The sequence below is a fragment of the Primulina tabacum genome, chromosome 6, assembly GCF_025594145.1.
Source record: "Primulina tabacum isolate GXHZ01 chromosome 6, ASM2559414v2, whole genome shotgun sequence".
NCBI lineage: Eukaryota > Viridiplantae > Streptophyta > Magnoliopsida > Lamiales > Gesneriaceae > Primulina > Primulina tabacum.
This window is the reverse complement of record NC_134555.1, coordinates 1,611,881-1,622,853: the sequence shown is the minus strand read 5'-3', so window position 1 is coordinate 1,622,853 and position 10,973 is coordinate 1,611,881. Positions and strand designations below refer to the sequence as shown.

Here is a 10,973-nt window from a genome sequence, read left to right as displayed (position 1 = left end):
CGAATTTTTGTTTTCATATCATTTAATAACAAAATGTGTATATACCAACGTATTATCCTCCTTTTCATGTTATTATCAATGAATGAAGCTAAAGGTAGAATTGGAATCACGTATTTTGTGACGAAGCAGTTATAAGAATGCTAATAAATAAATACTTGTACATTTTCATGTTTTTGTTTTATGGCAAAAAATTGTGTGAGACGGTTTCACGGGTCGTATTTTGTATGACAAATCTCTCATTTGGGTTATCCATGAAAAAATATTACTTTTTATGCTAAAAATATTACCTTTTATTGTGAATATCGATAAAGGCTCGTGAGACCGTCTCACAACAAACCTATTCTTATTTTATTTAGCAAGTGCTACTCTTTTTTTTAAATTATAAAATATGGAATTAAAATTAAGGAATATCCGGAAGAAGTATAATAGAAGTAAGTGAAGGAGAGCGTAGTCCTTCGTATGAGATCAGGCAAAGAAACAATTGCTCTTGCTAGAGCGTGGGGGTTGTCTGGTTCACCCATCTACGCACAAAAACAAAAGTACAAGATGCTATATATTTAGATAAGAATCGACAGTTCGATAAACAAATTTAAGCTAGAATAGTTAATTCTGGATTATTTAAAGCATCATATTCGATTGTCACATTTGAAAGATACAAATTATTGAGGCAACTAAGAGCTTCTCTGATTCCCCACGCTTCGGCTACGGTCAGATTATTACTGCCTTGTAGTCTCCCATAAATTGCATCAATCACTTGGCCTTATGAATTCCTCGATATGCATCCATAACCAATATGTGGGTTGTTTGCCGATAAGTTTGCATCAACATTGCATTTGAGGTAGTCTATGTTGGGCTTTTCCATTGCATGGACTTGGCTTGAAAGGAATATATGTTTTGCTGCATGCCACAGAGTGTCAAGATCCAATGCAGATTGGTAGATCAATGTTGCTGGATTACATTTGCTATTCCAAATCGCATCGTTTCGATTTTTCCAAATACTCCACAAAACCATTGCTACAATCTCTGTCACATGATGTTCATGACTGTATTGTTGCACCGTTCCACAATCGATCCCATGGATGCAACATGATTCCCAATGGGCGTGACACACCACATTGTTGTTTAGGGAGATTTGGTTAAATAACTTTGGTCAATTATTTTTGTAAGAAAATGATATATTTGATGATGTACTTTTCTTTAAAAAAAAATAATTGACTGAGATTAAAAAATAAAATATCCCATATATTTATTTCCACGAAAACCGATTATATAATTTATAATATTGGGTCACTGACTGACTAAACGGACATAGAATAGCCCATTTTATTAACAAGGCCTTTGTACAATATAAACCGGACTTAATTGAAACCCTAATTCCCAGTCACCGAAACCCTCCCGTTTCCTCGCACTCTTCAATAAGCACCAAAAATGGCCGCAGCCGCCGTTCGTCCACTCGTCACCGTGCAGACCCTAGAGAACGAGATGGTCACAGACGGTGCCTCCGCCGGAGCCAATTTTGTGCCTCTTCCTGATGTTATGAAGGCGTCGATCCGTCCTGACATTGTGACATTTGTCCACGGTCAAATATCAAACAACGCACGACAGCCTTATGCTGTTTCGAAACTCGCTGGACACCAAACCTCAGCAGAGTCGTGGGGAACCGGTCGCGCAGTTTCGAGAATTCCCCGTGTTCCAGGTGGAGGAACCCATCGGGCGGGTCAGGGTGCCTACGGAAACATGTGCCGTGGTGGAAGGATGTTCGCTCCGACCAAGATCTGGCGCCGCTGGCATAGAGCGGTGAATGTGAATCAGAAGAGACACGCTGTCGCTTCGGCGATCGCCGCTTCTGCTGTTACTTCTCTTGTACTGGCGAGAGGGCACAAGATTGAGGAAGTGCCGGAGCTTCCTCTTGTTGTGTCGGACTCTATTGAAGGTGTTGAGAAGACTAACGCCGCTATCAAAATTCTGAAGCAAATCGGAGTTTTTCCTGATGCTGAGAAGGCCAAGGACAGCCACGCTATTCGTCCTGGGAAGGGGAAAATGCGTAACCGTAGGTATATTTCGAGGAAGGGTCCCCTTATTGTGTATGGTATTGAAGGAGCTAAGCTGAAAACCGCATTCCGCAACATCCCAGGTGTCGAGATAGCTCATGTTTCGCGCCTAAATCTATTGAAGCTCGCTCCTGGTGGTCATCTTGGGAGGTTTATTGTCTGGACCAAGTCTGCATTTGAGAGGTTGGATGAGGTTTACGGAACTTTTGATAAACCGTCGGAGAAGAAGAAGGGCTACGTGTTACCGCGGGCTAAGATGGTCAATGCTGATTTGGCAAGAATTATCAATTCCGATGAGGTGCAGTCTGTGGTGAAGCCTATCAAGAAGGACATCAAGAGGGCTACTTTGAAGAAGAACCCGTTAAAGAATCTGAATGTGATGTTGAAGCTTAATCCGTATGCAAAGACTGCTCGGCGGATGGCCCTCTTGGCTGAGGCAGATCGTGTTAAGGCTAAGCAGGAGAAGTTGGACAACAAGAGAAAGAAGATCACACGGGTACTGCCTTTACAGCTTTACTTTGTTGATTTTTATCTCATCTCCTCTATTTACTTGTTTCATTCTAATACTGCTGATCTCTGTTATCGTTGATCCATATCATATGGTGGTAATATCTTCGTATGTTGTTAAACATTGTGTGTCTCAATTTTACGTGTGGTTATGACAAATTGATTGTTCGTACTGTTGTGTGCTACATTTGAAGGACTGGTTTCAATAGTCTATTTGTGTTATGACTGCGTCTACTTGTTGTTATCTTATTCTCCCGGGTTACTTGCTCTTAAAATCTAGGCACACAAATAGTATTATTTAATTGCAACAATTTAGCCTAAGCTTGTGATTTGATAGGGTGATTTGAATTTGAGGGAAGATTTGATGTATGAATTTAATTACCCCAAACATAATCATGGATTTGAAACCATTTCTTCAATCCAAACGCAGCCTTCAGTGATTTGTTTGTGATGGAAGCTGTGCACCAATTCAAACACTTTGCTTTATTATTAAATTGGAACTCGAAATTATTACAGATTTATTGTATTTTGATTTTCATGAATTAGTAAATGCTGTTTGTTGTATGCTTAATTGCTTATAGACAGTGTTTAGACATCCACATTTTACTTAGTTGCATGATTGCCCGATAACTGAACTAGCAACCTTGTATGCTATGTAAGAATTCATATTGTTAGCACATTTTTAAACAAAATTTATTACATTGATTATAAAAATGTGAGATGTTATGTATGCATCCATCATTATTTGTTCCATCCAAATTGCTTATATGGCGTCTTCTGCATCAATTTTTTGGTTACCATTGATAAACTGGTCGTATGGACAATGTTCATGACTATAGAGAATTGTCCTTAACCGTGCGTTTCTCAAGTGTATTGATATGCTTTGTATCCTCGTTCTTAGCTTCCATGACTTCTAATTTTATACCCTTTTCTCACCACTTCTTTACATAGGAGGAGGCATCAGCGATCAAATCTGCTAGCAAGAATTGGTACAAGACGATGATCTCTGATAGCGACTACACAGAATTCGAGAACTTTACAAAGTGGTTGGGTGTGTCTCAGTAATTGAGTGTCTTTATTACGGATTCAAATTGCCATTTTATTTTGTTCACTGTATTTGGAGTTGAAGCATATTGATCAGCTACCCTTTTCTTGCTTTTTTTGGTGCTAAAGTTATGTGCGTACCATGAAATTTTTTTGTTTAGATATTTGTTTTTGAGGAATTTTTACTATTTTTATTGTTATTATTACAATTTCGGTTGATGCACATTAAAATATTAATAAAAGATCAAAATTTCATTTAAAATTTAAAAATAAAAAAATACTTTACTTTACTCAGGTACAATTCTTTGGACGATGAGAAATCTGGATATTTTTGTTAGCTAATTTCTCTTATTGTGTGTGGTAGGCATAATCTAACCTAATTTAAATTTAATCATTCAGGATCTTATTGTTCTTTGTTGTGAAATAATCGACTTCATAACGGTGAAGATAAATATTTTGGCATCTTATTTCTGCTTTTAAACTAAATAAACAATGTGTTTATCTATTAGGTAAGGCTATTATTGGTTAAAAACAGAAACAAATATTTGTTTACAAAAATTAATAAACCAACTTAAATGTCCATTTAATAAAGACAAAAACTTGTGTGAGACGATCTCACGGATCGTATTTTGTGAAACGAATATCTTATTTGAGTCATCTATGAAAAAAATATTATTTTTTATGCTAAGAGTATTACTTTTTATTGTAAATAGGGTTGATCCGTCTCACATATAAAGATTCGTGAAACCGTCTCACAAAAAACTTACTCTTTAATAAAATAATTTAAGATGCACTGAGAAATTAAAATGGTGAAACTTGTATTAGAAGATCTTATATGCTAAAAATATATAGACAAATGGCCGGAAATGTTTTAAAATAAAAACAAAAGAGTAAGACGTCGTCGTATGAGAAACAGCAGGTTCTCCTAACTTAAATATCGTTAATCGCTAAACAAACCAACGGTGCTGATAACCTTAGATCAAAAACCCAATCTTTCATCTGAGTCGTCGTCTTCCCCCAATTCTCCACCCTCCGATTCTCATACAAAGGTACGTATATTTAGCATTCGCAAACCTTCTCCCTCCTTTCTCTCCCTGCTTTGTCCAAACACATATGCGTGTGTGCGCTTAATTGATCTAGGGTTTTTCTTCGGAAATGACAGGGTTTTCGATTTCATGGCGGACGAGCATCCCTCTTTGGTTCAGGTATCTCCGGGAAGCCCTGTCGGTGGAAGCCATGACAGCGGCGGTGACCAGAGCCCTCGCACCGGTGTCCGAGAGCAGGATAGGTTTTTGCCGATTGCTAACATCAGCAGGATCATGAAGAAGGCGCTCCCCGCGAATGGGAAAGTCGCCAAGGATGCGAAAGAAACTGTCCAGGAATGTGTCTCCGAGTTCATCAGTTTCGTAACCAGCGAGTATGGTTATTGAGCTTTGATAATTATGTCTTTGTAGTTATCTTTGCGAATGAGCTTATGTGCATCTTCGGGGAGTTGGCAGTGTTGTGGAATTAATCGTCGGGACCATGACGGTGATATAATACAAAAAACAATCAACAAAAAATCAAAAAATCACGTGTCAATATAGGTTTACTGCTAATATTTATTATAGAAAGAAATATCACAAGTGTATGTAAAACACTCAATCTCATACAATCCCCGAATAGAATCGAAAAATTAGTTTTCTCCAACTCACGCAATAGAACCTTTTCAACACCCAGAAACCCTTTTCTTTTCCATATCTCTTGATTGCGCCCTCTCAATTTTGGGATGTTTAGCCCTGCTGGTGTGAATGAAAGAACATGTTTTCTTTGATAATGAAGCTTCAATTCTTTTGTCAAAAAGACGTTGCTGCCGTCCGATGAATTTTTGCACATCCACCAACCATTATAAATGCCATCTCCTTGCTAGCTTCTATTACCGCAACGTACTCAGCCTCAGTAGTCGAGAGAACAACTTTCTTTTGCAACTTAGACACCCAGATTACCGTTGTACCACCTAATGCGAATACATATCCAATATTAATTTTTCTATCATCCAGGTCACCAACTATATCGGCATCGACAAAACTTTGTCAACCCAAACTTGACTTCCTGAAGCATAAAGATGAACTTGCAGTATCTTTCAAGTACCTGATAATTCATTTAACTACTTCTCGGTGTTGTTTTCTCGAATTCTTCATAAACCTGTTCACAACTCCCACTACATGTGCTATGTTTGATCTTGGCCACGCCATTGAATACATGAGGCTTCCGACAACAGAAGTGTAAGGAACCTTGTTCATATAAGCCTACTTGTGCTCCGTCGACGGTGATTGCGTTTTGGTTAGTTTAAAATGACTAGCCAAAGGAGTACTCACATATTTAACTTCATCCATATTAATTTTGCTAATCAACTTTTTTACGTACTCTTTTTGAGATAACTTCAAGATTTCATTCATCAATATCTCAAGATCCTCATTCCAATGATTTTCTTTGTAGCACCAAATCCTAATAACAAATTATTTTGATAACTCTTTCTTGAGTTTATCAAACTCCGCCAGACAAGTTTATGTATCAACTAATCATCTACGTATACTAGTAGAATGATATAAGAACGATCAAGCTTTTTTACGTAACAACAATGTCAGCCTGACACCTCAGGAAACCATTTTTACTCATGAATCTATCAAACTTCTTGTACCACTGTCTTGGAGCTTGTTTGAAGCCGTACAAACTCTTTTTTGAAGTTTGCACACCATTTTTTCTCTCTCTTGTATTTCAAAATTCCTATTGATTGTTTTTTATAAATTTCTTCATTCAAGTCACAATGAAGAAACAATGTCTTTACATCTAACCGATCCAAATGCAAGTTTCTTCCGCCATTAATTCAATACAGTTCTGATAGTGGTTAACTTTACTACTGGAGAGAATCTCAGTGTAATCAATGTTTTTTTGTGGAAAACCTTTTACAATAGGTTTTGTCTTGTACCACTTGTTACCATCATGTTCTTCTTTTAACCGGTACACTCACTTGTTATGTAATGCCTCTTTGCCTTACGGAAATTCCGTCAACTCCCACGTCTGATTAGATGACAGTGAATCGATCTTATCTTCCATGACTAACTCTTACTTGGTTGATTCATCATTTTGCATTGTCTCTTCATAGATCTTTGGTTCAGTTTTATCTGTCAACAAAATATAATGAAGTGCAAGGGAGTATCTCTGAGGCGGTTTAATTATTATAGAAGATCTTTTGAGTTCAACCACTGGAGTTTGTGGGTCATCATCTTGTGCAATTCTTTCTTTTACTGCTTTTCAACTCATTCACATAAATATTTATCAATGGCACTTCATCGGTTTTCTTGACTTAAGGACTTTCATCTCCTACTCCAATGCTTGACCTTGTCTTTGTACAATACTTACTCATCGAAGATTACATTTTTGCTCCAAATGATCTTCCGGTATAATCAAACTCGTTATCTCCATAACCGATAAAGAAACACTTTTTGAATTTCGGGATCAAGTTTTGTTCTTCTAGCTGAATCAATAATGAACATAAGATAGATGTCCAAACACTTTCAAGAAAAAAATGTTTATTTCTTTACATATCCATACATCTTCGGGTATTTGCAGTCAAAAGGTACCGAAGGTCTCCTATTGATCAAATATACTGTAGTGTTAACATCAACCCAGGGTGATTTTGGTAATCCAGAGCGCAATTTCATGCTTTTAATGCGTTCATTCAGGGTTTTGTTCATCCTTTCAACTACACAATTCTGTTGAGGTATACCAGAAATGATTTTTTTCATCTTGATCTTGTTATGTGCACAATATTTCCTAGACTCATCATCTTTATATTAACCACCATTATCAGACAGTCGTCACTTCACCTTCAAGTTGGTCTCATTCTTAACAATGACTTTCCACCTTTTATCTTGTAAACATCATATTTATTTTTCAGAAAATAAACTCAAACTTTACTGCTCGAATCATCAATAAATGTGACATAATATCATGAGTCTCAGAGGGATGTCACAGCTCCAACTTTGTTGTTTTCGGTTCTCTACCGTCTTTTGAAATTAATTTTCTCTAACTCACAGAAGGACCTCTTTGATTTTGCACATCCACCAATCATCATAAATGCCACACATTTAAATGATTTTGACCTAACAGGCAGTTTCTGCTGCGTGATTATACCTTCAATTGAAAAGGAAAAAAAAATGATCAATTTTTTTGTACAATTCTTCAAAAATGTATGTTTTGCCCCCAAACAAACTTGGGTATGCCTATCTGTCTATGCTGGTCGCTGGAGCATGCCAGCATGTGACTGCCTAAAATTTTTTCAGGTTTAAAAACATGTAGTTATTCTGATTATATGTAGCCCTTGTCTCAGTATTTTATATGAGTATGTTCAGAGAATTGCTTTGTTGGCTTGTTCGAGTGACAGTGATGAATATCTATGTTCGTGGTTTTGCTTATGAATGTGGGTGTACTTTTGTGCTACGTTGATGAAAACACAACTAACTCGTTTTTGGATGGTTCTAATGTCAAGGGCAAGCGATAAGTGCCAAAGAGAAAAAAGAAAGACCATTAACGGGGATGATTTGCTGTGGGCTATGGCAACACTAGGTTTTGAGGATTACATCGATCCACTAAAGATGTACCTGGCTAGGTACAGAGAGGTACTTGTTTCTCTCTAAAGGTTTTCTTGATTTCGTTTTTTACTCTTGTTTGCTTGAATTAAATTATTTAGTTTTTCTTTACATGCTGCAACTGACACTTTCCCTTATTTCCCTTGTTTTGGTGCTCATGGTGGTGGCTGGTTTGGCAGATGGAGGTGAGTGAAATAATACAATTCCCCCGCAGTTTGTTTTTCTTTTTGTATTTTGTTGTCTGACAATTTAAGGAAATTTTTTATTTATCCTCAACAGGGTGACACCAAAGGATCTGCTAAGGGTTCTGAGGGATCTGCAAGGAAGGATGTATTGCAGCCCACTTCCACTTCTCAGGTCACATGTCATATGCGAACTCATATTCATTTGTTTTCTGTAGTTTTCCACCAAGATTAGTAATGGTTATTGTTGGGCAATGTTGAATTGCTATTTCTGTTAATTGTACAGCTTGTTAACCAGGGTTCATTCTCGCAAGGCATGAATTATGGTCACTCTCAGGTACACTTCATTCATGTTGGTGTCGCTCCATAGCCAGTATCACTGTATCTGATCTCTAGGTCCTGTACTCGTATTTCAAGTTATTTATTATGTATGTGTTACGTATGCATGGTAAGTACTTTGTCTAGGAGCTTTCTGAACACTTCAACATCTGATTGATGGAATTGACCTAATAATTATCTACGTTGTGGAGAAAGTTCGCAACTTCTTTAAGTTGTTTTTTTCTTCTCAGGTTGATTAAAGTAATCGTTAATTTAAGGAATGAGGTAGAATTTGCGACTTACAAATCATGATGATGTATTAATGTATTGTCAAACTACTCAAACTAGAAGCTTTTTAGAGAGAGACTGAAGAAAATTCAGGAAAAATGCTTCTATGCAGTTCACCTTAACATAGGAAGCCAGAACATAATGTGGAGATGTTAATGTGTTTTTTCTTTGTTTGATGCCAAGATATTCTGACCTCCACTGTTATCTATGTTGCTCTAATCCAGTGTGGCTCAATCCCAAGAGCTATACTTGTTAATTCCGATGATGGTTCTACACTGACTTCACAGTTGGCTATTCTTGACTTTCCTAACTTTGTTTAGGCGAACCTTGATCAATTTGGTGGTAAGGGCGAGACAATAATTAAATCATTATTTCTTTTGATCGAATCAAGTTAGATATGTTGTTTTTAGGTAATTATAGTCGACGAATTACTCTGCTGGATTGATTAGATGGATCTCACTGTCCTATTGTGCTCCATCTGAAATTAGAACATGGATGATAACATCACTTTTTCTTTTGATTGAGTCAAGTTAGATCGTTCATTTTTGGGTCATTATGTCGAAGAACTCAGCTGCTGGATATATTATAATCAAAACACGAGAACCCGCTCATAATTCATTATTCACCATATGCTTTCCTGAGGCTTTTAGAAAATATTGCATTTCAACAGGGTTTATTTTGTGATTGCAGTCACAAGCTCAGCACATGATGGTTCCAATGCATGGAATGGATTAGATGTTGCTTGCCCATCTTTGGTCAGGGTCACCATTTCATCCTCTGCTAGGGAACATTTTACTCAAATTCAAGATACATTTTGTGTTTTCTTGTGCTGTAACTCTTGCATATTATTATTTTTTCTGTGTTTTGTTGTCGGTTTTATCGCACTTGAAGTTTGTATATCACAAATCTTTCCGAAATAAGATTTTATCTTTATATTTATCTCTTTGTCATGATAGTTAATTTGTTTTTTTTTTTTTGCTTCTTATTCCTTTTGAATTATAGAAATAATAGAATCACCCCTGAAATATATCCGTCGAAGAAGTTAGAGGCCAAGCTTAAAGAAAATCCACTTAAAGCCCCATAAAATCTCTCTTATGTCCAAAAAAGTATATGCATGTACACGACAAAATTAAAACCTTCTTGTAGATTATTACACATGATCATAGTTTTTTTATTACATTTATAATCACAGCTTTTCTTATTGTCGTTTCAAAAATTACTGCTATGTATCGATGTTTACTTTAACATAAAACTTTTTGCTATACGTATTTTAATTTTCTTGGAACTCAAAATTTTGATGGTTTGAAACTGAAATACGCGCGAAAGATCTACGAGCAAGAAGGAGATCATCTTTCATCTGTGAAAAATTGAACGAGATATTTAGGCATTAATATATTATGTTGTCAGTGACACTTGAGTATGGTGTTTTCCTCATATCGGACACTTCATCCTCTGAATTAGGACTATGGTCAAATGAGAGCTTGAAGTGTGCACCAATGGGGTAATGACCGACTTAGAATTCATCATATTAAACCTATTTAGGACTTTAGTAATATATTCATGTTGTGTAATATGTAGCAGTCCCTTGGCTTTATCTCTGTATGTTTTCATGCACTAGATTTTTGAAGCTTGACCTAAATCTTTTATTTCAAACTCAGATCCTAGAAGCTTCTTTAAAGTGTCGATTTCAGTCTCCTTGTTGCTTGCAATTAACATATCATCCACATACAAGATGATATTATATCCTATATTTTATGATAGAAGCAACATTTCATCTTGTCTTCACAAAACTCTCTGCTTGTGACATATATAATTGTCTCATCTACCTCACTCTATTTGCTCATAAAAAGCTATCATATATAATAACATTTTAATGGAGGTATATTTGACCACGGATGAGAAAATTTCATTAAAATCGATCATCTCTTGTAAGTGTAAACTCTTACCTTTCT

At 36.4% G+C, this 10,973-nt stretch overlaps 2 protein-coding genes across 2 annotated transcripts; both read left to right on the top strand.

Annotated features, from left to right (window-relative positions):
- Positions 1-1,348: 1,348 nt before the first annotated feature.
- On the top strand, positions 1,349-3,781 carry LOC142548541 (large ribosomal subunit protein uL4z-like). The gene is made up of 2 exons (XM_075656914.1): positions 1,349-2,547; positions 3,510-3,781. Exons 1-2 carry the CDS (start codon positions 1,429-1,431, stop codon positions 3,621-3,623), a joined length of 1,233 nt encoding a protein of 410 aa, XP_075513029.1. The 5' UTR covers positions 1,349-1,428; the 3' UTR covers positions 3,624-3,781.
- Positions 3,782-4,494: 713 nt separating this feature from the next.
- LOC142548543 (nuclear transcription factor Y subunit B-1-like) lies at positions 4,495-9,960 on the top strand. Its single transcript, XM_075656919.1, has 6 exons — positions 4,495-4,651; positions 4,765-5,019; positions 8,134-8,269; positions 8,513-8,590; positions 8,702-8,752; positions 9,712-9,960. Exons 2-6 carry the CDS (start codon positions 4,778-4,780, stop codon positions 9,754-9,756), a joined length of 552 nt encoding a protein of 183 aa, XP_075513034.1. The 5' UTR covers positions 4,495-4,651; positions 4,765-4,777; the 3' UTR covers positions 9,757-9,960.
- Positions 9,961-10,973: the final 1,013 nt, after the last annotated feature.

What these genes read in the sequence shown, in the direction of transcription:
- LOC142548541 (XM_075656914.1), top strand. Translation starts at nt 1,429, where the DNA reads ATGGCCGCAGCCGCCGTTCGTCCACTCGTCACCGTGCAGACCCTAGAG. An exon ending in AGAGAAAGAAGATCACACGG is followed by an intron (nt 2,548 to 3,509) that starts GTACTGCCTTTA and finishes TTCTTTACATAG; the next exon opens with GAGGAGGCATCAGCGATCAA.
- LOC142548543 (XM_075656919.1), top strand. Translation starts at nt 4,778, where the DNA reads ATGGCGGACGAGCATCCCTCTTTGGTTCAGGTATCTCCGGGAAGCCCT. An exon ending in CTAGGTACAGAGAGGTACTT is followed by an intron (nt 8,270 to 8,512) that starts GTTTCTCTCTAA and finishes TATCCTCAACAG; the next exon opens with GGTGACACCAAAGGATCTGC. An exon ending in AGCCCACTTCCACTTCTCAG is followed by an intron (nt 8,591 to 8,701) that starts GTCACATGTCAT and finishes TTAATTGTACAG; the next exon opens with CTTGTTAACCAGGGTTCATT.